The 27,136-nt window shown below is 43.3% G+C and overlaps 2 protein-coding genes across 3 annotated transcripts in view; both read right to left on the bottom strand.

The window, feature by feature from the left end:
* Positions 1-9,028, bottom strand: part of LOC118373995 (regulating synaptic membrane exocytosis protein 2-like) — a 257,928-nt gene extending 248,900 nt beyond the window's left edge. For both annotated transcript variants that reach the window (XM_052494501.1, XM_052494502.1), the window contains exons 1-2: positions 8,817-9,028; positions 8,004-8,182 (exon numbers count right to left, since the gene is read on the bottom strand). In XM_052494501.1, coding sequence (XP_052350461.1) covers positions 8,004-8,167 — 164 coding nt within the window. In that variant the 5' untranslated portion in view covers positions 8,168-8,182; positions 8,817-9,028. The remainder of the gene's footprint in view (positions 1-8,003; positions 8,183-8,816) is intronic.
* Positions 9,029-11,783: 2,755 nt separating this feature from the next.
* LOC118374936 (DDB1- and CUL4-associated factor 13-like) lies at positions 11,784-27,108 on the bottom strand. The gene is made up of 11 exons (XM_035761428.2): positions 26,903-27,108; positions 26,575-26,774; positions 26,275-26,382; positions 25,639-25,728; positions 24,921-25,076; positions 24,020-24,097; positions 22,912-22,994; positions 22,441-22,605; positions 22,135-22,270; positions 13,556-13,719; positions 11,784-12,783 (listed from the first exon to the last, which is right to left on the bottom strand). The coding sequence occupies exons 1-11, from the start codon at positions 26,970-26,972 to the stop codon at positions 12,696-12,698; spliced, it is 1,338 nt and encodes a 445-aa protein (XP_035617321.2). The 5' UTR covers positions 26,973-27,108; the 3' UTR covers positions 11,784-12,695.
* Positions 27,109-27,136: the final 28 nt, after the last annotated feature.

The following is a 27,136-nucleotide window of genomic DNA, read 5'->3' as shown; positions in this document are numbered from 1 at the left end:
TACATTCCTAAACTACAATACACTATACTGCTACTACAGTCCCTACCAGAAATACTCTCCGTTACTGTACACTGTATATACTGTGCTCGGCCTGGGCAGCACACTACATTCCTAAACTACAATACACTATACTGCTACTACAGTCCCTACCAGAAATACTCTCCGTTACTGTACACTGTAACACTGTGCTCTGCAAATGTGATTGAAGCGTCTCGGTGAGAAACGTGCATTTCCATCACGTGTTTTCGTACTTAATCAACAAGGGAAACTCCATTGACAACCAGGAGAGAGGGGAGAATAAGTTGAAACTTCATGGGATAGAATGGAACGGAAGTGAATATGTGCATATGGGCACTGGTGACTAACGCAGATCTATGTGTTTAATAAAGAACAAAGCTTTGGGAGACAATGGGCTCCTCCTGTCCCTGTTCCAGAGAAGCTAGCCGTGTGCTGTTTGAGATGACGATCATTATTTCTCTGTGAATGGGCCTGATGTCCTGTTCCTGTCAAATCAGCAGCAGAACAGGCTCCAGATACCATCTCATACGTCAGTACAGAGCTGCTCTCTCTCTCCCTCAGCCAGTTACTGACATTCAGCCAGCTAGCTCACAGAACGCAGGCCGTTTCACCTCTCATACAACAGAAACCACTACCAAACCACAACACAACCTCCCAACCATAGATCTCTTCTGTACACAACCACTACATAACCAATACACACCCACTATTCAACCAATGGTTTCAGCTGATACCATCTCTTACGTCAATGCTTCACTCCCTCAGTGTGCTACTGACACTAAGCAAGCTAGCAGGTAGCCTAGTGGTTAAGGGTGTTGGGCTGGTTTGAATCCCCGGGCTGACGATGTGAAAAATCTTTTGATGTGCCCTTGAGCAAGGCAGAAAACACTAATAGCTCCTGTAAATCTCTCTGGATTAGAGCATCTGTTAAAAAAAATATATTTTACCTTTATTTAACTAGGCAAGTCAGTTAAGAACAAATTCTTAGTTTCAATGACAGCCTAGGAACAGTGGGTTAACTGCCTGTTCAGGGGCAGACTGACAGATTTGTACCTTGTCAGCTCGGGGGTTTGAACTCGCAACCTTCCAGGTCCTAGTCCAACACTCTAACCACTAGGCTACGCTGCCGCCTATGACTAAGACGACAACATTCTATATTCCTTTAGCATACATTCTGCTTTACAGTGTCAAGCACCCCCCCAAACACCCCTCTCCTGCTCTCTCTCTCTATCTATCCCCCCTCTCTATTTCCACCCTCCTTTCTCTCTCTCTCTCTCCCCTGGGGGTGTGGTGGGGGATGTGAGACTGTGCTGATAGGAGACTGCTCTTCACATGGTAAAGAGGGAGAGTGTGTGTCTACATTGTCCAGTGGGATGCTTTGGAGAAATGCACATGCCTCTTCACCTCACCACACAACCACACAACCATAATGGTCTCTGCTGTACACAACCACTACGCAACCATAGGTTTCTGCTGTCCTAAGTCACTATACAACCACTACATAACCACTACACAACCACTATACAACCACTACATAACCACTACACAACCACTACGCAACCATAGGTTTCTGCTGTCCTAAGTCACTATACAACCACTACATAACCACTACACAACCACTACACAACCACTACAACCACAGGCTTCTGCTGTACAGCAAGGGGAGGAGCCTCCTCTGGTTCCTAGAGCTGTGAGGTCATGCCCTCTGAGGACTCCATTGCCCACAATGCAGCTAATGCTGCTCTCTGCCTCTATGAGATGAATGAACTGGGCTGGGGAAATCAAGGACATTACTATGCTAAAATGGTGAATGATAAGAAAGCCAATTCTTGGTCAAACCTCTTCATAAGCCCTCCACCCTTTACCTACCACACAAACACACCCACACCCACACACACACACACTTTGTGAGGAAGCACAGGGTTTCGCCAGCATGCTTTTTCCTCACATTGAGTTGTAACTCTGACATTAACGACCCATAGAATTCTCAGGACCTGTGTGTTGATAAGACATCTTCCTAGTAACATGAGGAGTATGTAGAGAATCAAGAGCAAGAGAGGTAAAAGGTTGAGTCATGAAGGATGTCTAGGCAACTCTTAGAAGACTATCATTATGGTCAACATACTGGCATTCATTAATCATTAACAACTCTGGACAGACAGGGTACATGGCCCCTGCCATACAAGTCCCTCTGGAGTAAAATACAGTACATACAGGGGTAGGGAGCGGGGCGGCAGGGTAGCCTAGTGGTTAGGGCGTTGGACTAGTAACCGGAAGGTTGCAAGTTCAAATCCCCAAGCTGACAAGGTACAAATCTGTTGTTCTGCCCCTGAACAGGCAGTTAACCCACTGTTCCTTGGCCTTCATTGAAAATAAGAATTTGTTCTTAACTGACTTGCCTAGTTAAATAAAGGTCAAATAAAAATTGCCCTGCTGTTTTGACGAGATGGAGCAGGGGGTGGGGACCGGGGCATCCTCTATTGCCCTGCTCTTTAGACGAGATGGAGCAGGGGGTGGGGACCGGGGCATCCTCTATTGCCCTGCTCTTTAGACGAGATGGAGCAGGGGGTGGGGACCGGGGCATCCTCTATTGCCCTGCTGTTTAGACGAGATGGAGCAGGGGGTGGGGACCGGGGCATCCTCTATTGCCCTGCTCTTTAGACGAGATGGAGCAGGGGGAGGGGACCGGGGCATCCTCTATTGCCCTGCTCTTTAGACAGGGGTGCAGGACCCGGACAGGGCCACGGTGGCAGACGTCTTAGACCCAGAATAGCACTATCTCGGTGGGAGTCCCTCACACGAGGCAGCTGCTGTAATTAGGGCTGTCAGTGGAGGCCCCTGGTGAGCACTGGGACACGGATAATGAGTCAGCCTACAAGACAAGGACCGCAGGAGTGGAGAGTGGCTGCAGAGACAGGGTCTCCTCCGCCGTGGGGCACCATGGGGCACCAGGTCACTCTCTGGAAGAAGTGGACCACCGGGTCTCGTCTGGGCCTTGTGGGTTAACCCAACTAGGACTGCAGATCTGTGGATCCTCCCTGTGGCCCTGGGTCTCTGCATCCCAGGGTGTTTGGGTGAGGAGGGGTCCCGGATCTGTCATTACTGTAACAGTCAGAGGTTCAGTGAAGCATGAGGAGCTGACCGGCTGCTGCAGCAGGCATACAGCTAGCTGGCTACAGTCTGTTTGAAGTGCCAGTGGACCTGGAGTGATGGACGCTTGGTTAATTGGAGTAGTGTGCACTGCCTTTAATCATTCCATATTGCATCACATCACCTAGTATTGGTGCTGTTCGTTAACTAAACTCACAGTACATGTATGGATGTTTCTCTGAACAAATCAGAGCTCTAGAACACCTTATGGCTGCTATAGAGACTACATCTGATTGGAAACAAAAAGTGGAATAAGTTGAGCTACTGTATATTGTAAGGATAGGAGGCTAGTATGGGGAAACAACCAATCGGTATCAGAGGGACATAAAATTGACCAAGCACTAGAGCCCTCAAACTCAAATCTGGACCTCAAAGCCAGTTCCACTCCAAAAATGATTTACAACTGAGACAACAGGTGAGTACAATTAATAATCAGGTAGAACAGAAAACCAGCAGGCTCTGGACCTCGTGGGGTCAGAGGTGAATACCCCGTCACTTTAACTTGAACATTTGATTGGCTATTTAGTGTAACTGGTACATTGTCTAATAATATCAAATTATGTCAGTGGATGTTTCTCTAAATTAATTTGAACACTGTTGGGATTTATAGCAGTTGTGATATGTAGTAATATATAGACAGATGAGGAACAACACACATGCTAGTATGTAGAATTGGGAAAGACTGAATAATGACATGGGAGTCAGCAGTAGCAGCAGCAGTACTCTCCCTGCATTCCTCTGAATTGTCTAACATTGTCTTGGTACCAGGGACAGGGACTTGGCAAACCCTACACATCTGGAGGCTTCTCTCTCTTTCTCTTTCTCTTTCTCTCCCTGTCTCTCTCTATTCTTTCTCTTTCTCCCTGTCTCTCCCTGTCTCCCCCTGTCTCTCTATGTTTGTGTCTCTCTCTCTCCCTGTCTCTCTCTCTTCTTTCTCTTTCTCCCTGTCTCCCCTGTCTCTCTCTGTGTGTGTCTCTCTCTGTGTGTGTCTCTCTCTCTCCCTGTCTCTCTCTGTTCTTTCTCTTTCTCCCTGTCTCTCCCTGTCTCCCCCTGTCTCTCTCTGTGGGTCTCTCTCTCTCTTTCTCTCTCTTTCTCTCCCTGTCTCTCTCTGTGTCTCTCTCTCTCTGTCTCTCTCTTTCTCCCTGTCTCCCCCTGTCTCTCTCTCTCTTCTTTCTCTCAATGTGTCTCTCTCTGTGTCTCTCTCTGTCTCTCTCTCTCTGTCTCTCCCTGTGTCTCTCTCTCTCTCTTTCTTTCCCTGTCTCTCCCTGTCTCTCGCTGTCTCTTTCTGTCACTCTCTGTCTCTCTCTCTCTGTCTCTTTCTGTATCTCAGGATTCCTTCTATGACATTACAGGTTGACTATCAAATGGCACCCTATTCCTTATATAGTGCACTAGTTTTGGCTAGAGCCTTATTCTATTCCCTATTCCCTATATAGTGCACTAGTTTTGGCTAGAGCCTTATTCTATTCCCTATTCCCTATATAGTGCACTACTTGTGTCCATAGCAAAGCGTAGGTTCCTGTCTCATGTTAGGTGATACAGGATAAAAACACACCATGTCAAATAGCCCCTAAAACCTACATTGTATTTAACATGTGACATGTTTTTCAAACTGAACTGCTGTAGTCTGATACAGTGTGTTCACTCTGCTGACATCACTTGTTGACAAACAGCCCAGACTATAATACTAACATGAGTAACTGCTGTGAGGGTGACATACCCTGTGTGCATCCCAGTTGTCACCCTTCCCTATATAGTGCACTACTTTTGATCAGAGCCCTGTGGACTATGAGGGGAATAATAGTGTGATATTTGGCACACAACCCTCTTTGTTCACCTCTGCTAATGAGAGAAGACAGGGCAACTGAGGCATTTAGAGAGAAAGAGGTGGAGGAAGGAGAGGGAGAGGTGGAGAGAAGGGAGGGAGGAAGGGGGTTGGCCACACAGGGAACATGACAGGGTGATCATACATCTGCATTTAGTCCCTTAGCTACACTCTTATCCAGAGGGACTTACTTACAATAAGTGCATTCACCTATTGTAGGTAAAGCAACCACATATCATGATCATTTGAAGTAAAACTACTCTCTGCAAAATCAGTGCTAGTAAGACTATGGAATGATACATATTTCTGCATTAGCCACATCCCAGCCCAACATCTCTACCCGTCGCAAGACCCACTGGTTGATGCTTATTTATAAAAATAAAAAAACAACTCAGACCTCATTCCCCCTATCTGAGATACCTACTGCAGCCATCATCCTCAGTCACATTCTGTTAAAGGTCCCCAAAGCACACACATCTCTGGGTCGCTCCTCTTTTCAGTTCGCTGCAACTGGAGACTGGAATGAGCTGCAAAAAACACTCAAACTGAACCGTTTTATCTTTGTCATTCAAAGACTCAATCATGGACACTCTTACTGACAGTTTTGTCTGCTTCGTGTGATGTATTGTTGTCTCTACCTTTCTTGCCCCTTTGTGCCCGATAATGTTAGTACCATGTTGTGCTGCAGCCATGTTGTGTTGCTACCATGTTGTTGTCATGTTGTGTTGCTCCCATGCTGTGTTGTCATGTGTTGCTGCTATGCTATGTTGTTGTCTTAGGTCTCTCTTTATGTGGTGTTGTGGTGTCTCTCTTGTTGTGATGTGTGTTTTGTCCTATATTACATTTTTAATCCCAGCCCCCATCCCAGCAGGAATCCTTTTGTTTTTTGGTAGGTCGTCATTGTAAATAAGAATATGTTCTTAACTGACTTGCCTAGTTAAATAAAGGTTCATTTAAAAAAATGTAAAAACACCTCAGTCTCTGTGTGTCTGAAAATAATGAACTTTAGAAAAAGTGACTGAGTGACCATGTCGCCTGTAAGGTAGACTAGCATCCTTGCTGCACACACTCAGTTAGTTATGCTACGCTAGGCTCTGACATCACAGGCAGCCTGCATGGCTGTGAGTGACTAAAGCTGACAATCGCTTTACCTCCGAGAGAGAGAGACGGCAGAGAGAGGGCGAGAGAGCGTGAGAGAGAGAAGAGAAGAGAAGAGAAAGAAAGGGAAAGAGGGACAGAGAGAGAGAGAAAGAGAGAGCGAGAGAGCGAGAGAGCGAGAGAGAGAGAGAGAGAGAGAGAGAGAGAGAGAGAGAGAGAGAGAGAGAGAGACAGAGAGACAGAGAGAGAGAGAGAGACAGAGAGAGAGAGAGAGAGAGAGAGAGAGAGAGAGAGAGAGAGAGAGAGAGAGAGAGAGAGAGAGAGAGAGAGAGAGAGAGACAGAGAGAGAGAGAGAGAGAGAGAGAGAGAGAGAGAGAGAGAGAGAGAGAGAAATACAAAAAGCACTCAGCGATGGGAAAAACAGCCAGGAATGATTCACATGCAGGCAGCACCACAAACTGAGGTGGCCTGCCTTCCGTTATGGAGTCTGTGAGTCATATTTACCACAGTATTGCTCCACTAGGCGACTTCCTCCCCAGTCCCCATCAGAACAAACCCAACTGTTAATATTTACCCGATGACGGAAATCATCAGTCTCTGGAGGTACTTCAGACAAGGTGTGCATCACAAATGGTACTCTATTCTCTATAGAGTGCACTACTTTTGAGCAGGGCCCATAGGTAATGCATTATAAAGGAAATAGTGTGCCATTTGGGACTAAGAAAAGGACGGACATCTGGAATCCAAAAGGCTCTTTGGAAAAACCTGCATGTTGGCCCTTGAACCACTGTGTAGATCCACGAGGGAACTACTCAGAACCAACCTGTGGTACAATATCTCCTCATATCTATTCAAATTCCAAAGACTTAAGGAGAGGAAAGTAGATGAAAAAATACAGCAGTCTTAATATAATCCCAAAACCACAGTAAAATATAGGATGTTTGAGACTTTTCCACAAACAATGAAGTTACAGTTTATGGAAACACAACCGGTTGTTTCATGAGGATAATACAATATATGCAGGAAGTGACTCGATAGAGATAGCTGTGTTCAATATTTAGTATCACACTAAAAGCGTTGTCAAATGCATGTCAATAATTTGGCACACAAAGCTTAGGCTATGAATAGCAATGAATGATCCATCTACACGCGCAAGCGTCAAAGGCATAGAAACTGTGCTGCTGCTCTATGCATAGAACTGGACAGCGCCGTGGTGCTGAAATGCTCAGCGACATCTGATTCTGCACACACGGGAGAAGGAACGTTCCCGTTTTTATAACACTGACAGATAGGCTAACGTTGAAAATCATTATACAGGACATATCTAATTGTTTATTCAAACGCCATTGTTTCATCATTGTTGTGTAATATGTACGTGATTGAAAAGGAAGTAGTATGATTTGACGCGAAGATGGCGCCGGTTGCTAACACAACCCAAAGCCAACAGAGTGAGAAGGCCGCTTAATAGCCTAGGATTCAAATACACTGCTAACTGTTGAAAGGCATAGGCTACTGAAGCATATTCAGGCGACTCAACGATTCTAATCCCTGCTCATATTATCCGAAAATTCATTTGGAGAACAGACTAAATGCATAGCCAACTTGCTGCCTAATTGTAAAAGCTATTTCTACAGGCAATGATGTTCATAAATATATATTCTCTACACTCAGACCTATCAGCCCATTAGAACAGGCAACATGTGCAGGACGTAGGCTACTTAACCCTGAAATGTGATCAGCTCCAGCTCGCGACAACCAGTTAAAACAGGGTTACCCCAACCCAGCACTCACTGCACGAGCACGGCTGACGTGACAGTTAGCGCGCGATGTCCCCACAATGACTCTCTCTCTTTCTCCACTCTCTCTCTCTCTCTCTCACATGTTTGAATGATAACGAATCATAATGGCTTACTTTAGCATTGACTGTTCCTTCTCATCTTCCTTTTTCTGTCGGTCCATGACGCCCAGGATGATCTTCCTCTCATCCTCGGTGAGGTGGCTGAGGTCCGGCAGGTCGGGTAGGGCTCCAGTCGGCGGGGGGGCGCCTGGGCCCCGGGGCCCGAGTGGAGCTGACATCGCTACACACAATTGCTAAAAAATAATAATAACATTTTTTTTTAAAGACCAACATTGAGTGATAGAATGAATATACTTAATTTTAATAGAAAATTGCCTAATTTCAAAATCATATGGCTTCTCTCTAATATTAGGCTGAAATATTCAATTGGTGTTGTTCTTGTGTTCATAATCATAACCACTAGCATAGGCTACCCTAATGCAAGACATTTCGGTTGGATTGTTCACATATATTCTGACGCATGCCGGTATATTCGGGCTTGAATAATAAGACACAATATGTCAAAATTTTCATTTTTACAAGGAATGCAGACATGCTTTCTATATAGCCTCAATTTCCACCCAATACACGAACCTTATCTGATTGGGTTTCAGAGGTTCTGGTATAGCAGGCTGCTACAGCTCATAATAAATACAGAGAAATGAATCGGTGAGGAACACAAGACACCTATCCAACAGAATGATCGCCTAATTCTCACACAAACTCCCCAATTCCAGTAGCCTATGAGACATACACTGGAGATGCTGGACAGAGGCCCTTTGGTTTTATAAACAAAATGTACGGTCTTCTGGAAACAAGCATTCCAAACACAATTATCCTATTCCATTCACGGATGAATTGTAGAGAAATATAGAATAGAGCTCTTGCCTTTTATTTTGCAATCATGTTAAATCCTGTCTAACCCATCGCGGTCATCCTTTAGAATGGGTTTGCTCGCATTTTGAAATAAAGACGTCGCCTCTTTCCTTGTTTGTTAGTTTTTCTTTCGAGTCCTTGCCCCACACTCTCTTTCTCGCTTTCCTCCAGGTTTATAATTCTTGGAGATTTCTTAAATGCACAAAAATGGATGCAATGAAAAAATCCTGATAGGAAGAGTAGGCGGAGCGATAGAGACGCGTAGAACAAAGCTGAGCGCGAGTGGCTCATGAAAAAGGAAGGGGAGAGGGGCGATTGTCGACGTATTTTCGTTGACATCAGGCATTTGCAAAACACGGACTGGAAGTCATTTGCAGCTGGACCAGATTATAAAAAACATTTGCCTGTTAAAGAGCATTTTCGGAAGAATAGTGATGTGAAATGTACAGCGAAAGTTCAAATCTTCATCAGCACACAATTAAACTGGCACATTAGAAATGTGCATTTCAACACCATGTCGCTGTCCAGTTTGCTGTGTGGTGCAGCATATTGTTGAGCAGCAAACATTCTCATCTGATAGGATTGCCTCTCCAACTGGAGGAATGAATAAAATTGTGATATACAGCATTCCTATTCCTAATTTGGTGACACTTTATACTACTTTTAACCATCCAGGTACAATAATAACAAATAAAAAACATTTGTCCTAGAAAAAAGCTAGCACCAACACAGTCCATGTCTATCATTGATTTATCAGCTGCTTCTTGTGACACTGCTTCTTAACATTTTAGTCCCATCATGTCAAACACCTCTCTTATCCACTCTCACCCCATCCCAAGGCCCAGCCCCCTCATCCCAAGGTCCAGACCTAACCACGTACCCGAAGGCTCAGTCCTAATCCCTCATCAAGGCCCAACCCTAACCCCTCATCTCAAGGCCCAGCCCTAACCCTTCAACTGAAGGCACAGTCCTAACCCTTCGACCGAAGGCCCAGCCCTAACCTCTCATCTCAAGGCCCAATCATAACCCCTCATCTGAAGGCCCAGTCCTAACATCCCCCTTTCCCAAACCGTGCCCGTGATCCAGGTTTGATAGGATTATGAAATAAGGCATAAGCATCATAGCTAAATCCTTCTGTGATAAAGTGGATTGAACACTATACCTCATAAAGAATAAGTCCATTAGCATCAATACACTGAGCCCAACACAAGCTAATCCACTTTGAGTCAGAATGCCAAGAAATCATTAAACACCAAAACACTGATAAAGGTGTGTTGAACTTGTAGCTACTGCTTTACTTAATCCTCTTTGTATCTCGGGCGGTACATAAGGCTGCAACAACCTTCTGCCATCAGTCTCCATCTCTGGCCACAGCTTGTGGTATCCCATGAGACCCATCACTTCAAGCTCAGCCACTACTCTCCGTCGCTAGGTAGTTTTTGGCCTGCCTCGCCTGCTCTTTCCAGTTGTTGTCCACCTGAAGGCAACTTTGGGGATCCTTTCTAGTGGCATACTTAACACTTGTCACAGCCAAAGAAACCTTCATCTATAGTAACCCCTATACAAGATCATGCACCTTGAGTCACAATGGTAAAAAAAAATCATTGGTAAAAATAATCTGTCTAATGTTGTGTTTGACGGCCCTGCAACATACAGTTGAAGTCGGAAGTGTACATACACTTTAGCCAAACTCATTTAAACTCAGTTTTTCACAATTCCTGACATTTAATCCTAGTACAAAATGTCCTGTTTTAGGTCTGTTAGGATCACCATTTTTTAAGAATGTGAAATGTCAGAATAATAGTAGAGAATTGTTTATTTGAGCTTTTATTTCTTTCATCACATTGCCTTTAAATTGTTTAACTTGGGTCAAACGTTTCAGGTAGCCTTCCACAAGCTTCCCACAATAAGTTGGGTGAATTTTGGCCCATTGCTCCTGACAGAGCTGGTGTAACGGAGTCGGGTTTGTAGGACTCCTTGCTCGCACAGTCTTTTTCAGTTCTGCCCACAAATTAACTATAGGATTGAGGTCAGGGCTTTGTGATGGCCACTCCTATACCTTGACTTTGTTGTCCTTAAGCCATTTCCCACAACTTTGGAAGTATTGCCTGGGGTCATTGTCCATTTGGTAGACCCATTTGCGACCAAGCTTAAACTTCCTGACTGATGGCTTGAGAGGTAGTATTCAATATATCCAAACAATTTTCCTACCTATCCATTTTGTGAAACGCACCAACCCCTCCTGCAGCAAAGCACCCCCACAACATGATGCTGCCACCCCCGTGCTTCAGTTGGTATGGTGTTCTTCGGCTTGCAAGCCTCTCCCTGGTGTTTATATTTGCGCACTATAGTTTGTACAGATGAACGTGGTACCTTCAGACATTTGGAAATTGCTCCCAATGATGAACCAGACTTGGTCTACAATTCATTTTCTGAGGTCTTGGCTTTTGATTTTCCCATGATGTCAAACATTTTCTGGAATTTTCCAAGCTGTTTATAGGTACAGTCAACTTAGTGTATGTAAACTTCTGACCCACTGGAATTGTGATACAGTAAATTATAAATGAAATAATCTGAATGTAAACAATTGGTTGGAAAAATTACAAGCACAAAGTAGATATCCTAACCAACTTGAAAAAACTATAGTTTGAGAACAAGAAATTTGTGGAGTGGTTGAAAAACGAGTTTAAAATACTCCAACCCAAGTGTATGTAGACTGCCGACTTCAACTGTAGGTATATCAATTACAATACAGACCTCCTTGGTTACTAAAACTCAGGCACATTAAAATAACCATTCAGAAATATATGACTAAAATATGCCAAACAAAACACTAATTATGCCAATCTGAGCACCTTGGATATTAATTGTATACTTTTAAAAAATGTAATAAACAAGCATTGAAAAGTATTGTCGCATCGATATGAGAATCAGTGTATTTTGCCTACCAAAAAACAGTACTCATTTCAGACCCAAAAATATCATACCACATCTTTATTAGCAGTGTATCAATAAATACAAAAATCACTGTCAATATAGTCAACCCGTAGCATCATGCAATCTAAGGTTACTGAATCAGTAAACAATAGCTGAAGGTATGTGGTGGTGTAGGGAGGACAAACATTTTCAAGATAGTTTCTAAAATAAACGTTCTGGTGATATTTGACGCATGTTGTTCTTCTTGGTTTCTAGTGTATTCTTATTTCAATACAATATCATCCCCAAATTACTGTTCCAACAATAGCATTCATGAAATCTTCATCTGGGGGTACAAAGTTTTACCATGACAGTTGGGAGACTTATGTCAGCAAACTTCAAAATATTGACCCATATTTCTCTTTTGTAATCAAGCCTTGCTTGGAGAGGTGGAATGAGTTCTTTCAAAGTTTTAGAGGGGGTTGTGTTCAGGAGGGTGCAGTCTTTTGAACGCTGCAGATTAGATTGTCATGAATATAACTGAAAGGATCCACAACATTGTGTGCAGTGTTGCAAAATTCTGGTATCTTTCCCAACTGGCCAGGTTTGTCAGAAATCCAGTTTGGAATATTCCTGGAATACAGGAGGCTGCTGGGGGGAGGATGGCTCATAATAATGGCCGGAACAGAGCAAATGGAATGACATCAAACACATGGAAACCATGTATTTGATCCCATTCTGTTCCAGTTATTACGAGCCCATCCTCCCCAATTAAGGTGCCACCAACCTCCTGTGTCCTGGAACCATGAGGGACCAAGCAGGAAATCCAAGTACGTGGAATTTCTGGAAAACGAGAGAAATTTGGGAAACATACCGACATTTTGCAAACTAGCTGTGTATGTCTGAACGTGGCCCAAGTGTTTGTAGAGGCAGAGTAGTCCTTCAGTCCTCCAACGCCACACGGTCACTGGTGTCCTATTTCACAACAGTGACCACATGTTTCTCTTTCTCCGTCACCACGGGCATGGAGCCAGGCTTGCTGTGCTTGCGTACGTTCCTCTCCCTGGGACACACAATGAGGCAGAAATTAACTCAAACATCAGGAACCAATTCATGAGAATATTCAGACACAAGAGAGAGAACCGTTAGCAGAGTACACAAAGGAGTTAGTGCTAGACAGGTGGACTGATGTCATAAAATGTAGAATACACTAATAATGACATGTGAAAAATACACAGAGCATGTAGCTCCTAGGTACACATGGATGATATATTACGATAATGTGTTACTACGTTTCAGGACCAAAAATCAACACAGACTAATATCTGATGAATCATCAACTGGTCATGATGACACCATCACATCCCCTTAGAGACTTTAGTGTAAATGAGCAAAAAGCCCATGATGACCAAGCCATGAGGGACCATCCTGTCGCCCATTAGGGTAAGTGTGCCTTGGTAGGGCAGTCAGACCTATTCTGGCAGCCAGCTACGGCCTCAACCACTACATGGACCTTCTGCCATAGTTGGACAAAGGCCAGGGTAGTTCTGAACCTACTGTGTTAACAGAGATTGACAGTTTCCTTTGTGGCGAGGCCACAGACCAGGTCAACCACCCAAAAACCTCCTCCCATCAACACAGACAAATAACATCCAAAACAACACTAACCTTCCCAAGAACTTCACCAAGAAGTCAATTCTACTGATATACATACTGTAATATATAGACGTCTGTGGTTAAACTGTTACAAACAAGAGTATTGAGGATATTTGCAGGTAGAGAACAGAAAGCCACTGGAGGGTAGACAGAGGCGTGGGTAAAGGAGGAGCCCATACTTCCTGCGGCGAGCCTCCTTCATGACACGCAGCTCCTTGCTCTGGCTGTAGATGGACTTGGGCAGGTGGCGGTGGCGCGAGATGCGGCGGATCTGAGGGTGGTGCTGGAACTTCTCCTTCAGCTTCTGGCTGTAGTTCACAGCTGCCTTCTCCCTAGGAGCCAGCTAGACCACGGGGGGGGGGACAACAGAGAAAAATAAATAGTAGGTAAGAAGGAGAGAGAAAGAAAGAGAAAGGGAGAGAAAATAAAAAGCAAAATAGATTTCAATCTACTACTGAGGTCTACTTGGGAGCCTCATTTATCAGTATACACTAATTGCCCGTCCATAATGACAACATTTTCATGGGAAAACTGATATCTATATCAAATTGTTTAACTGTATGACTGTCCCCTGGGATGTTGAACTATGGGGAAAAGCAGGTTTGAAAATGTTAATCTTTGGATACAGTTATCTTTAACACCTACTACTGCTCGCTCATCTTTGTGACTTGGATATTATGACTGAACGATAGGCCCCAATATTCACTATCATCTACAGTATAGGGCTGTCCCCGACCAAAAACCATCTTGGATCACTGAATGTCGTCTCTTCTTTCGACCATCGATTGGACGAAATGTATAATTTTCCATATATAGACACACCCTATGCGTTTCAATAAAATAAACTATATATATATATATATGTATTGAGCTTGTCTGATGCTTTAAGGTCACTGTTTGATTAAATAAGAAAAAATACTCAAGAGGGAGCAAGAGATCAAGATAACCAGAAGGGGGGAAAAAAACCTGCCCCGACTATCTTCCTCCCGTTCCTACTGGCTTTCGCAGATTCTGCAGTTACTCTCCTGAAGTTGCCGGTAATAGGCTATATGAGAAGTCGGAAATCATTCATGTGGAATGGCAATTTATCTTACCATTTCTACCGATCTGATCTGCGATCCAGTTATGGTTCTCATATGCACATTTTTGTGCAACAATTTCATTTATAATAACGTCTTCGTATCTCAAAATCATTGTCATTTAGTTTATCAAAATGTAATCCAAATCTAAATGAACATTTTAAACCTAAAATGTAACTTATATTGCCAACTATGTAAAAAATATCCTATAAAGCCACAACGGATAAGAAGTAATCAGGGAGGCCTATTTTATGACGTTTCCACTAGATCAGGGTATGACTTTTTTTGGCTATGGAAAGGGAGAGAGCTCAAAAGATTTTTCAAATACATTTAGGAATTATTGTCATTCTCAATGGATGTAAAAACAGACTTAGTTTGCTTGCTGTTTGAGGTGAAGAAAAGATTACAGAGAAGCTCCACAGCTTGCGGTGGTGCATTAAGCCAATCAGAAATACTATTAGATCCCCAAATGGGCACATTTATATGCCTACATTTGCGAGCAGGCCAGGTAGCCTATAGGCCAACTTCAATGCGTAAAATCAGTTGCGTGTCCTTACTCAATATTGACAGGAGCACTCTAAACAAGACAATGACTAAATTGACAAAACAAATAACGGAATGAAATAAACCAAAACTTGTTTCTCACAAGTGTAGCATAGGTTGTGCGCGCCGCAAACAATGTGTCCACTCCGACAATGAGAACGGTAAAAGACTGGAATAATAATACATGAACTGTTCAGAGGAGACTGTGTGAATCAGGCCTTAATGTTTGATTTGTTGCAAAGAAACCACTACTAAAGGACACCAATAAGAAGAAGAGACCTGCTTGGGCCAAGAAACACAAGCAATGGACATTAGAACGTCCAAATGTGAGATTTTTGTTTCCAACCGCCGTGTCTGAGAGACGCAGAGTAGGTGAACGGATGATCTCCGCATGTGTGGTTCCCCCCGTGAAGCAAGGAGGAGGTGTGATGGTGCTTTGCTGGTGACACTGTCAGTGATTTATTTAGAATTCAAGGCACACTTAACCAGCATGGCTACCACAGCATTCTGCATCTCAACAGTTGATGTGGAGATGTGTTTGTTACTTGAACTCTGTGAAACATTTATTTGGGCTGAAATCTAAGGTGCAGTTACTCTAATGACCTTATCCTCTGTGGCAGAGGTAAATTCCACAAATAACAGGTTTGCCTTGTTAAAAAGGAATTTAAATGCATTCCACGTGACTACCTGTTTGAGATAATAAGTGTGGAAAGCTGCCACAAGGCAAGTGGGGGGCTACTTTGAAGAATCTCAAATATTAAAAAAAAAAGTAAAACAAAGAAAAACTGGTAAATAAGTAGGTGTCAAAAACCTGAGACTGGTACGGTATATTTACTACTGCTCAACTAAAAACAATACTGGTCGACTAACAGCCTAACGACCAACCTATGGACCAGTCCTAGCACACTAAGTAGTACATAAACAACCTTCACATTCCAATCTGAATGAATGGTCAGAGAGCAGGCTATAGACAGCCGTCCAACACACCCTTCACATTCCAATCTGAATGAATGGTCAGAGAGCAGGCTATAGACAGCCGTCCAACACACCCTTCACATTCCAATCTGAATGAATGGTCAGAGAGCAGGCTATAGACAGCCATCCAACACACCCTTCACATTCCAATCTGAATGAATGGTCAGAGAGCAGGCTATAGACAGCCGTCCAACACACCCTTCACATTCCAATCTGAATGAATGGTCAGAGAGCAGGCTATAGACAGCCGTCCAACACACCCTTCACATTCCAATCTGAATGAATGGTCAGGGAGCAGGCTATAGACAGCCGTCCAACACAACCTTCACATTCCAATCTGAATGAATGGTCAGGGAGCAGGCTATAGACAGCCGTCCAACACAACCTTCACATTCCAATCTGAATGAATGGTCAGGGAGCAGGCTATAGACAGCCGTCCAACACAACCTTCACATTCCAATCTGAATGAATGGTCAGGGAGCAGGCTATAGACAGCCGTCCAACACAACCTTCACATTCCAATCTGAATGAATGGTCAGGGAGCAGGCTATAGACAGCCGTCCAACACAACCTTCACATTCCAATCTGAATGAATGGTCAGAGAGCAGGCTATAGACAGCCGTCAACACACCCTTCACATTCCAATCTGAATGAATGGTCAGAGAGCAGGCTATAGACAGCCGTCCAACACACCCTTCACATTCCAATCTGAATGAATGGTCAGAGAGCAGGCTATAGACAGCCGTCCAACAACCCTTCACATTCCAATCTGAATGGTCAGGGAGCAGGCTATAGACACATTCCATTCCAATCTGAATGAATGGTCAGGGAGCAGGCTATAGACAGCCGTCCAACACACCCTTCACATTCCAATCTGAATGAATGGTCAGAGAGCAGGCTATAGACAGCCGTCCAACACACCCTTCATTCCAATCTGAATGAATGGTCAGGGAGCAGGCTATAGACAGCCGTCCAACACAACCTTCACATTCCAATCTGAATGAATGGTCAGAGAGCAGGCTATAGACAGCCGTCCAACACAACCTTCACATTCCAATCTGAATGAATGGTCAGAGAGCAGGCTATAGACAGCCGTCCAACACAACCTTCACATTCCAATCTGAATGAATGGTCAGAGAGCAGGCTATAGACAGCCGTCCAACACAACCTTCACATTCCAATCTGAATGAATGGTCAGAGAGCAGGCTATAGACAGCCGTCCAACACACCCTTCACATTCCAATCTGAATGAATGGTCAGAGAGCAGGCTATAGACAGCCGTCCAACACACCCTTCACATTCCAATCTGAATGAATGGTCAGAGAGCAGGCTATAGACAGCCGTCCAACACACCCTTCACATTCCAATCTGAATGAATGGTCAGAGAGCAGGCTATAGACAGCCGTCCAACACACCCTTCACATTCCAATCTGAATGAATGGTCAGAGAGCAGGCTATAGACAGCCGTCCAACACACCCTTCACATTCCAATCTGAATGAATGGTCAGAGAGCAGGCTATAGACAGCCGTCCAACACAACCTTCACATTCCAATCTGAATGAATGGTCAGAGAGCAGGCTATAGACAGCCGTCCAACACAACCTTCACATTCCAATCTGAATGAATGGTCAGAGAGCAGGCTATAGACAGCCGTCCAACACACCCTTCACATTCCAATCTGAATGAATGGTCAGAGAGCAGGCTATAGACAGCCGTCCAACACACCCTTCACTCTCCATCTCCCTTCCTCTCCCTCATAACAAATCTCTCATTCTCATTCTCTCCGGACGTAGTTTCCGAGGATCTCTAATTGGCCACTCTTCCAAGGCTTTTATTCTCATTTTAATTCATTCAATTTGAAGGGAGATTAGCTAATAGCTGCTGCTGATGTTGAGGTACACTGCTTCCCTTAGACCAGGCCAACAACCTGTTAAATGTTATTTATGAAAACCTTAACATTTACAGTGAAAAAGGAGCAGAGCAACACTGACTCTGCAGAGTTTTCTATGGCCTCAACGCTCTTTCAATAGAAAATGAGGAGGCTTAAGGTGTTATGTAGCTGTATGAGCCGTGTTTCCAGAGATAGTGAGCTCCAAATGTATTGTATTGACAGTGACAAATGTGTTGTTTTGGCTCTGTACTCCAGCACTTTGGTTTTGAAATGATACAATGACTGAGGTTAAAGTGCAGACTGTCAGCTTTAATTTGAGGGTATTTTCATCCACATCGGGTGAACCGTTTAGAAATTCCCACACCCATTTAGGGGACCAAAAGTATTGGGGCAAATTCACTTATATGTGTATTAAAGTAGTCAAGTTTAGTATTTGGTCCCATATTCCTAGCATGCAATGATTACATTAAACCTGTGACTACAACATTTTTGGATGCATTTACTGTGAGTTGTGGTCATGGTAGCTGTGTGTTTTGGTCATGGTAGCTGTGTGTTTTGGTCATGGTATCATCCACATTAACGTAGAAGTATTTAGAAACATTTTATTCTTATTTACAATAAAAAAGTGACTCCAATATGATATAATAACTTATTTACCATTCATGTCTATGGGGCACAAAATGATCTGAAACCACCAAAACAAACAGCAAAAGCATTCAACAAATGTGTGTATTCACAAGCTTGATGTAATCATTGCGTGCTAGGAATATGGGACCAAATACTCAACTCTTCACTACTTAAATACACATAAGTGAATTTGTACCAATACTTTGTCTTCGTAAAATGGGGGGACTGTACAAAATGTGCTGTCATTTCTAAACGGTTCACCTGATATGGAGTGAAAAGTGCTGTCGTTTCTAAACGGTTCACCTGATATGGAGTGAAAAGTGCTGTCATTTCTAAACGGTTCACCTGATATGGAGTGAAAAGTGCTGTCATTTCTAAACGGTTCCCCTGATATGGAGTGAAATGTGCTGTCATTTCTAAACGGTTCACCTGATATGGAGTGAAAAGTGCTGTCATCTCTAAACGGTTCACCTGATATGGAGTGAAAAGTGCTGTCATTTCTAAACGGTTCACCTGATATGGAGTGAAAAGTGCTGTCATCTCTAAACGTTCTGATATGGAGTGAAAAGTGCTGTCATTTCTAAACGGTTCACCTGATATGGAGTGAAAAGTGCTGTCATTTCTAAACGGTTCCCCTGATATGGAGTGTAAAGTGCTGTCATTTCTAAACGGTTCACCTGATATGGAGTGAAAAGTGCTGTCATTTCTAAACGGTTCACCTGATATGGAGTGAAAAGTGCTGTCATCTCTAAACGGTTCCCCTGATATGGAGTGAAAAGTGCTGTCATTTCTAAACGGTTCACCTGATATGGAGTGTAAAGTGCTGTCATTTCTAAACGGTTCACCTGATATGGAGTGAAAAGTGCTGTCATTTCTAAACGGTTCACCTGATATGGAGTGTAAAGTGCTGTCATCTCTAAACGGTTCCCCTGATATGGAGTGTAAAGTGCTGTCATTTCTAAACGGTTCACCTGATATGGAGTGTAAAGTGCTGTCATTTCTAAACGGTTCCCCTGATATGGAGTGAAATGTGCTGTCATTTCTAAACGGTTCACCTGATATGGAGTGAAAAGTGCTGTCGTTTCTAAACGGTTCACCTGATATGGAGTGAAAAGTGCTGTCATTTCTAAACGGTTCACCTGATATGGAGTGAAAAGTGCTGTCATTTCTAAACGGTTCACCTGATATGGAGTGAAAAGTGCTGTCATTTCTAAACGGTTCACCTGATATGGAGTGAAAAGTGCTGTCATTTCTAAACGGTTCCCCTGATATGGAGTGAAAAGTGCTGTCATTTCTAAACGGTTCCCCTGATATGGAGTGTAAAGTGCTGTCATTTCTAAACGGTTCCCCTGATATGGAGTGAAAAGTGCTGTCATCTCTAAACGGTTCACCTGATATGGAGTGTAAAGTGCTGTCATTTCTAAACGGTTCACCTGATATGGAGTGTAAAGTGCTGTCATCTCTAAACGGTTCCCCTGATATGGAGTGTAAAGTGCTGTCATCTCTAAACGGTTCCCCTGATATGGAGTGTAAAGTGCTGTCATCTCTAAACGGTTCCCCTGATATGGAGTGTAAAGTGCTGTCATCTCTAAACGGTTCCCCTGATATGGAGTGTAAAGTGCTGTCATTTCTAAACGGTTCCCCTGATATGGAGTGAAATGTGCTGTCATCTCTAAACGGTTCACCTGATATGGAGTGTAAAGTGCTGTCATCTCTAAACGGTTCACCTGATATGGAGTGTAAAGTGCTGTCATCTCTAAACGGTTCCCCTGATATGGAGTGTAAAGTGCTGTCATCTCTAAACGGTTCACCTGATATGGAGTGTAAAGTGCTGTCATCTCTAAACGGTTCCCCTGATATGGAGTGTAAAAGTGCTGTCATCTCTAAACGGTTCACCTGATATGGAGTGTAAAGTGCTGTCATCTCTAAACGGTTCACCTGATATGGAGTGTAAAGTGCTGTCATTTCTAAACGGTTCACCTGATATGGAGTGTAAAGTGCTGTCATCTCTAAACGGTTCCCCTGATATGGAGTGAAAAGTGCTGTCATCTCTAAACGGTTCCCCTGATATGGAGTGTAAAGTGCTGTCATTTCTAAACGGTTCCCCTGATATGGAGTGTAAAGTGCTGTCATCTCTAAACGGTTCCCCTGATATGGAGTGTAAAGTGCTGTCATCTCTAAACGGTTCCCCTGATATGGAGTGTAAAGTGCTGGCGTACAAAGCCAAAACAAAGAATGTGTCACTGCTCAATACTTTGAGCTTGCTGTATGTATAGGCTATATATAGCCATACTTCTCACGAATGTCATGAGAATGTGTGATACATACAATAATTGGTGTGATTTCAAAAGGTGAATTTACAATATGTCAAAGGTCAATGTTACTCTAAATAACATGAAAAATAGGATCACGGGACAAAAAAGAATGACAGTCACAGTGAGGTCAAAGGTAATCTCATAGAATGGCATCAAAAGCCAAAAACCAGAGAGACACTGCAGTTGCAACAAACAGGCTGAAGACTTCCACTCTTCCTGAGATCTGACAGACAGCCTTGATTCAGCATTTCTTTTTAATTAAAGACCTTTCCAGTCCAATTTGATTGTTAATGCTTCATTATTTCCAGAGTGGCCGCTCTCTTTAAGTGATTGGGCCTATTCAAACTGCTGATAGCAGCTGGGCTCGTCTGATCTGTTTAAGTGCAAAGCTACAGAATAAATCACCTCTTATACACTGACAGTAAAACAAGTGCCAATATGTTCCCAATTCTCCAGTGTTAAGCTGCATTAAGGGAATAAGGAAGAGTGAAGTAGAAGGGGGATGGATATTGGAGATGGCACCGAAAAACGTCCATTCATCTCCCTTGCAATTCATCCTTGTAGGCTAAATGCTGGTTTTGGCATCAGATGAAAGGAGTAAGGCTAGATGGTGTAAGAATGTTGAAGATACGCAAAACAGAACCTTATATTTCAATTAATGTGTAAATAATGTCTTGAACATAGAGAGTTAAGAGGTTGAAGAAAACATAACAGTAATGCCAAAGTGGGCAAAAAGTACATCCAATATTTGGGCTGGGCGATGCTAACGTTAGCCTGCTGTAACGCCTCTAAGTAATTCAAGTCACTATTTCCCCAAAAATACATTTTAGTAAACTATCCCTTTAAATCCACTCTATAGTGCCACATTGCCCACACTGACTGACTGGTCAGACTTTGTCTATTGGTAATCAAGAGTTCCAAATAGCTCCAGTCTGTCACTAACCCTGCTCTGCTGTCCCTATTGATCCATTGTACTTATTGAAAGTGATTCTGTTCCAAGTCAGTCAGCATCCATCAGAGCCCTTGGCAGTGCCACTGCTGTTGGCACCCCGGCCTCCCTCTCTCTTACCATGCAGAGAGTACCACGGTGGGCATCAGGCCATGGCAGGTTGAGGAATCCAGCAAACTCGCAAAACGGAAGGCCAAAATCAGAGCTCCAACAAATGCATCAGAATATTAGCATATGGGCCTATCAGTTATTGGTAAGAACTAAAAATGTATCTGGGATCCATCTTTCTTTCATGACATTACTTTTGATAACCGACACCTGCAAGTTACAGGACGTGCGTACACTACTTCTAAAGGAGAGGAAGAGGACGGTGTCTCACCAATCCCAACTTCTCAGCAGCATTGGCCTTCCACAGTCTGATGTTCATCTCATCTGAAGCACTCAGGATGTACTTGTTGTCTGACGACCACTTTATGGAGATGACGTGCTGCATGCGCTTGGTGTGGTACACCTCCCTGTGAAGTCACACACACAACCACACACACTGAACACAATGTTACTGTACAAAAATAAATACATCAAAGCTGATGATAAACACACACGGAGATGTAAGATTCAGAACAACAACCCTGGAGTAGCCAGCAATCTGCTGGAACCCAGTGTCTGAACCCCTGGCACCACTAACCTGCTGTGGCCACTGTCTTTGGGGAAGATGCGGATGGTCTTGTCAAAGCTGGCCGAGACAAACTCCTTACCAGTTGGAGAGTAGTCTACATCCAGCACGGCTGAGACATGGTCCATGTGGACGGTGAAAGGCTTGTCCAGGTACCTCATATCATATGTATACAGACTGAAGGGGGAGGAAACGCATGCGGTTGGTTAATAAATACAAAGATGAGATGTTAACACACACCACCGTGCTTCTCTCATTTGTGGTGCAAGGACAGTAAATACAAAACACTTGTGAGACATGCTGGTATTGTAAAATAAGTGTACATGTACATTAGAAATAATAATTATATGACTCCCCAAACAATTGCATGAACAAAATCATTATTAGCATTGGAAATACAAACTTCTCTCCAGGAATGAATGAGGCCTATGTGATGTAGGGAGCATGTTGTAAACTCAACACATGTTGAATTGCATCACTCACTTGTAATCTTCATTAGAGCAGGTGAAATTATAAGCTTCCATGGGATTCCAGCACAAAGTGTTGCTCCTCATATTCATGATTACCTATATAGGAAATCACACATTCATACTTCAATACACTAACCACTATACACATTCAGTAATGAGAGGAGAGTATGGAATGGAAAATGAGTTTAGTAAAGGGCAAAGTCATGGGCAGTAGGGCTGGATGATATGGGCAAAAAAATCTAATGGCAATTTTTCTACCAAATATTGAGATTGCAATTTTACATCAAAACACTTGGTTTTCCTGTTAGAATTATAGAAATAGAATGATCATTCAAATGTTATGGTTGGAATACAGTGGCTACTTGGAATGCAGTTTTGTTTGGCATGACAACGAGAAAAGGGAGGAGATGGTTGTGACAGAGTAAGAAACAAAGTGTTGGTCAGCGTTTCCCATGTTTCCCATGGCCAGCAGCCTACCATCCTGCATCCCACTGCTGCCTTGCCTCTGATCAGACTCCCTGTGGTCACTAAAGATTCCATGGCACTTATCGTAAGAGTAGGGGTGTTAACCCCGGTGTCCCGAATTCCTAATCTGACCTAAATGGCTCCTTCCTTTCCCCTGTAACTATTCCCCAGGTCATTGCTGTAAATGAGAATGTGTTCAGTCAACTTACCTGGTTAAATCAATTAAATGGAACCCTAATTAGATTTAAATAGATGAGAGCAAGTTACACAAACGAATAGAAATCTGTTGACTGCATGCTGTTTGGTCAATGCATGCAGTGAATCTGGAGCACGAGGAACTGCCTGCTTGAGTGACAGGGGCCGGGGCTTTGTGTGTGGGATTGGGAAGCGGCCAAAAGAGGAGAGAAAGTGAACTCTGTCAACTAGAATAATATATCAAAAGTTTTTTTAAAAACGGGCGTTAGACAGATGGCTAAGTGGCATTTCAAAATATTGCAGCCTCTTGCGATATGGATATTGTGCATGTCAATTTCGATTAAAATTGGACTACTTGTGCAGTTCTAATGGGTAGCATCCCAAACAGCACACTACGAGCCCTCGTCAAATGGTAGTGTACTAAATAGGGTGTCATTTGAGATGTAAACGTAGAAATGTACCTTTTTAAGAGGTGTCGCTTCCCTCATGTCATACAGCACAATACTTCTGTCAGAGGCACAACTTGCTAGAAGTTCGGTCTGAGGAGAAAAGCAGGAAGGTCAACAAAACATTTTTCTAAAAGTCATACAATTCTGTGTTTTTACAACCTTTGACCAACATAGTCCTGATATGGGTATAGCCTCCATTATTCTGGTGTATGGAGGCTATAGCCAAAGATATCTATAACTAACAAAAGATAGTTCATCTGTGTCATTTACAGTTTGAACAGACAAAGCATAGTGGGCAAAACGAGCAAGGAGGTAGGCAAAGCCAAGCACGAGCTAGCAAGATCCTATTGGCGCGTTGTAGCATGTATTTGCATATTTCTGTTCGGGAACGCCTCCTCTGTGAGGTGTGTGTGCGCACAAACTCAATTCGATCTTGCACTCCTTCTAAACAACGCATTTTTTCCCCCAGTTTGGCAAAGCGTCAAGTCTATAAATATTAGTACACTGTGTTCGTAACAGATTCTAGTTTTGGGAACAGAAAAATGTATTGTTTCAACAATGAGAATTTGCAGAATGTCAGCCCAGTTTCCCCTAGTCCCATCCTCTCCCACCACCCGCGACTGGACTTCCTCTCACTACTATACATTTTGGTGGTCAGAAAACATTCTAAAACGGATACTTCAGCTTTATAGCCTCTGTGACGTGTCTGGGTTACACCTTCTGTCTGTGCTATAGCAATGTCAGGGTCCGTATTCACCAAGAGTCTCAGAGCAGAAGTGCTAATCTAGGACCAGCTTTGCCTTTCAGATTATAATTAACAAGATTATATGGACATGGAGGACCTGATCCTAGATCAGCAATCATACTCTGAGACACTTTCTGCTACAATACACACAGGGAAAGAGTTGATTACCTCTACAGGGTTGAAGCGGACGCAGCTGAAACTGTCCACACCCCAGGAGAAGGAGCGGATGGGGCTGCTGCGTTGCTCATCCCAGATATCCACCTGCTGGCCACACGTCACAAACACACCCCCCTTCTGGTGGTGGTCGATGCTGGTGAACACAGACTGGAAGGAACAAACATCCTCAATCATCATCACAGACTTGGGGGAATACATTACAACAACCATCATCATCATCATCATCATCAATTCAATTCAATTCAAGACTGTAGGGAATATCTCCAAACCCATAAAAGTTATATAAAGTGAAAAACTTATCATCATGGGCTTAAAGCCATTACAATCTTTAATGATTGACGCCAGGACAGCGGAGTCAATCACCACCTTCCGGAGACACCTGAAACCCCACCTCTTCAAGGAATACCTAGGATAGGGTAAGTAAGGGTGCAGCTCAGTAATCCTTCTCACCCCCCCATTCTCCCCCCAACAAGATTTAGATGCAAGTGGCTGTTCCACTGGTTGTCATAAGGTGTATGCACCAATTTGTAAGTCGCTCTGGTTATAAGAGCGTCTGCTAAATGACTTAAATGTAAATGTAAATGTATGGTCCACTCAATGGTATGCACATTTTACAGTGTTACAGTGTCAGATAGTTTTGGTCAGAGATACACTCTCAGGGATATTAACTGAGCAGAATAATGACAGACAGACAACTCCTCCTCCATACCTTTCCAAGAATAGTATTGAGAGGTTCCTCTTCCTCTCCGTAGCCGGGAGTCTCCATCTTCCACTGTTTTATAGTTTTGTCATCACCAACCTGTTACTCAGAAACACAAGCATGTTTACTTTCACAGAAGTTTGAGGTTGATTCATAATGAAGTGGTGTCACAAGACTGCAATTCAGCAGAGGGCAACCATTCTGTGAGATAAACCCAGGGGTGAATTAATTTAGTCTGTTGTAAAACATTTTGCAATGGAAACCATTGCTCCACATAGAAAACATTTTGCAACAAAAACAAGAGTTTCTATTAGAGCAATTTAGATCCCTCCCAGTTTCATTCTGTTTACTTCCGTTTGGTCCCTCCCAGTTTCATTCTGTTTACTTCCGTTTGGTCCCTCCCAGTTTCATTCGGTTTACTTCCGTTTGGTACCTCGGGTAAACGGTAAACAGTTTCCGTTGCAACAGACCAAACATTTTGCAACGGAATCCAAGTAATTAATATACCCCTGGTCTGGTTAGTATACACTAGACGGAAGCAAATGGGCCAGAATGGGGAGGTTCTATGTGAACTTATCCATTGCACAACATTAAGTTAGTGTGCCCTAGTGAATACAACCCTGGATAGTGGAACAGATACTGTACCGTAAAGAAGGAGGTGCCACAGAAGCGGACGACCACCCCCCTGACAAAGCCTTCATGGGCCTGGAGTGTACGAACACACTCACGTTTGGTTAGATTCCACACCTTCAGCTGAGAAACAAATCAGTTAGTCTTACAGTATAAACAGGTCATTTAGATGCACTATGTCAATGCACAGACTTATCATTATATATGTTTGACCATTCCAAAGTTAGACATGTAGCCTATAATTCTTGGATTTGCAATCAACTCATATTTAACCAGGCCATTGCTAACTCAAAGTACAGTTAGTTAGTTAACTACCTCTCCATCGCAGGAGCCGGACAGCATTGTGGAGAGGCTCTTGGGGTGCTTGGCCATGCAGTTCACCCCATCCCTGTGGCCGTCCAGAGAAGCCAGGAACGGCTTGGCGAACACGCGCTCCAGCTTGGTGGCATTCAGGGCACGGGTGTATTCTCTTGGCACCTCGAACGGATGGAGGGACGGGTCGTAATTTCTTGGTACTGTAGGTTACATACACTGTTAGAATAAGTTTTTTTGACAGTGCCGATTGAGCACGCTATAGCTCTATACAGTGGATTAAACTGTGTGTTAGCTAATATGCACTAGCTGGCTAACTATCTGTACTTACCACGCTGGATATCCAACTTCGTCTCACGGACATAGTCGTCCGGATTCCTGGAGATGACTTTAACTTTCATTGTGTGAATGTGTATAAAGCTCTATACTTCTTCCACCAAAAATGTAACACAGTAAAATGTTTCGTACGGCCATGTGTTTACGTGTGACCTCACCTACCGGATGTTGAGGGCAATATCCGCCCTTATTTGACGGAAGTGTGTTTGTTGGATTGCGTTTACAGAAC

This window comes from Oncorhynchus keta, chromosome 34 (assembly GCF_023373465.1).
Source record: "Oncorhynchus keta strain PuntledgeMale-10-30-2019 chromosome 34, Oket_V2, whole genome shotgun sequence".
Classification (NCBI taxonomy): domain Eukaryota; kingdom Metazoa; phylum Chordata; class Actinopteri; order Salmoniformes; family Salmonidae; genus Oncorhynchus; species Oncorhynchus keta.
The sequence above is the reverse complement of the archived record's forward strand: the minus strand, read 5'-3'. Positions and strand labels throughout refer to the sequence as shown.

Excerpts from the sequence above, each read along its gene's own strand:
- LOC118374936 (XM_035761428.2), bottom strand. The coding sequence starts at position 26,972 with ATGAAAGTTAAAGTCATCTCCAGGAATCCGGACGACTATGTCCGTGAG. Across the intron at positions 22,271-22,440 it reads AAAGACAGTGGCCACAGCAG|GGAGGTGTACCACACCAAGC; the intron begins GTTAGTGGTGCC and ends GTGACTTCACAG. Across the intron at positions 12,784-13,555 it reads AAGGAGGCTCGCCGCAGGAA|GGAGAGGAACGTACGCAAGC; the intron begins GTATGGGCTCCT and ends TGTGTGTCCCAG.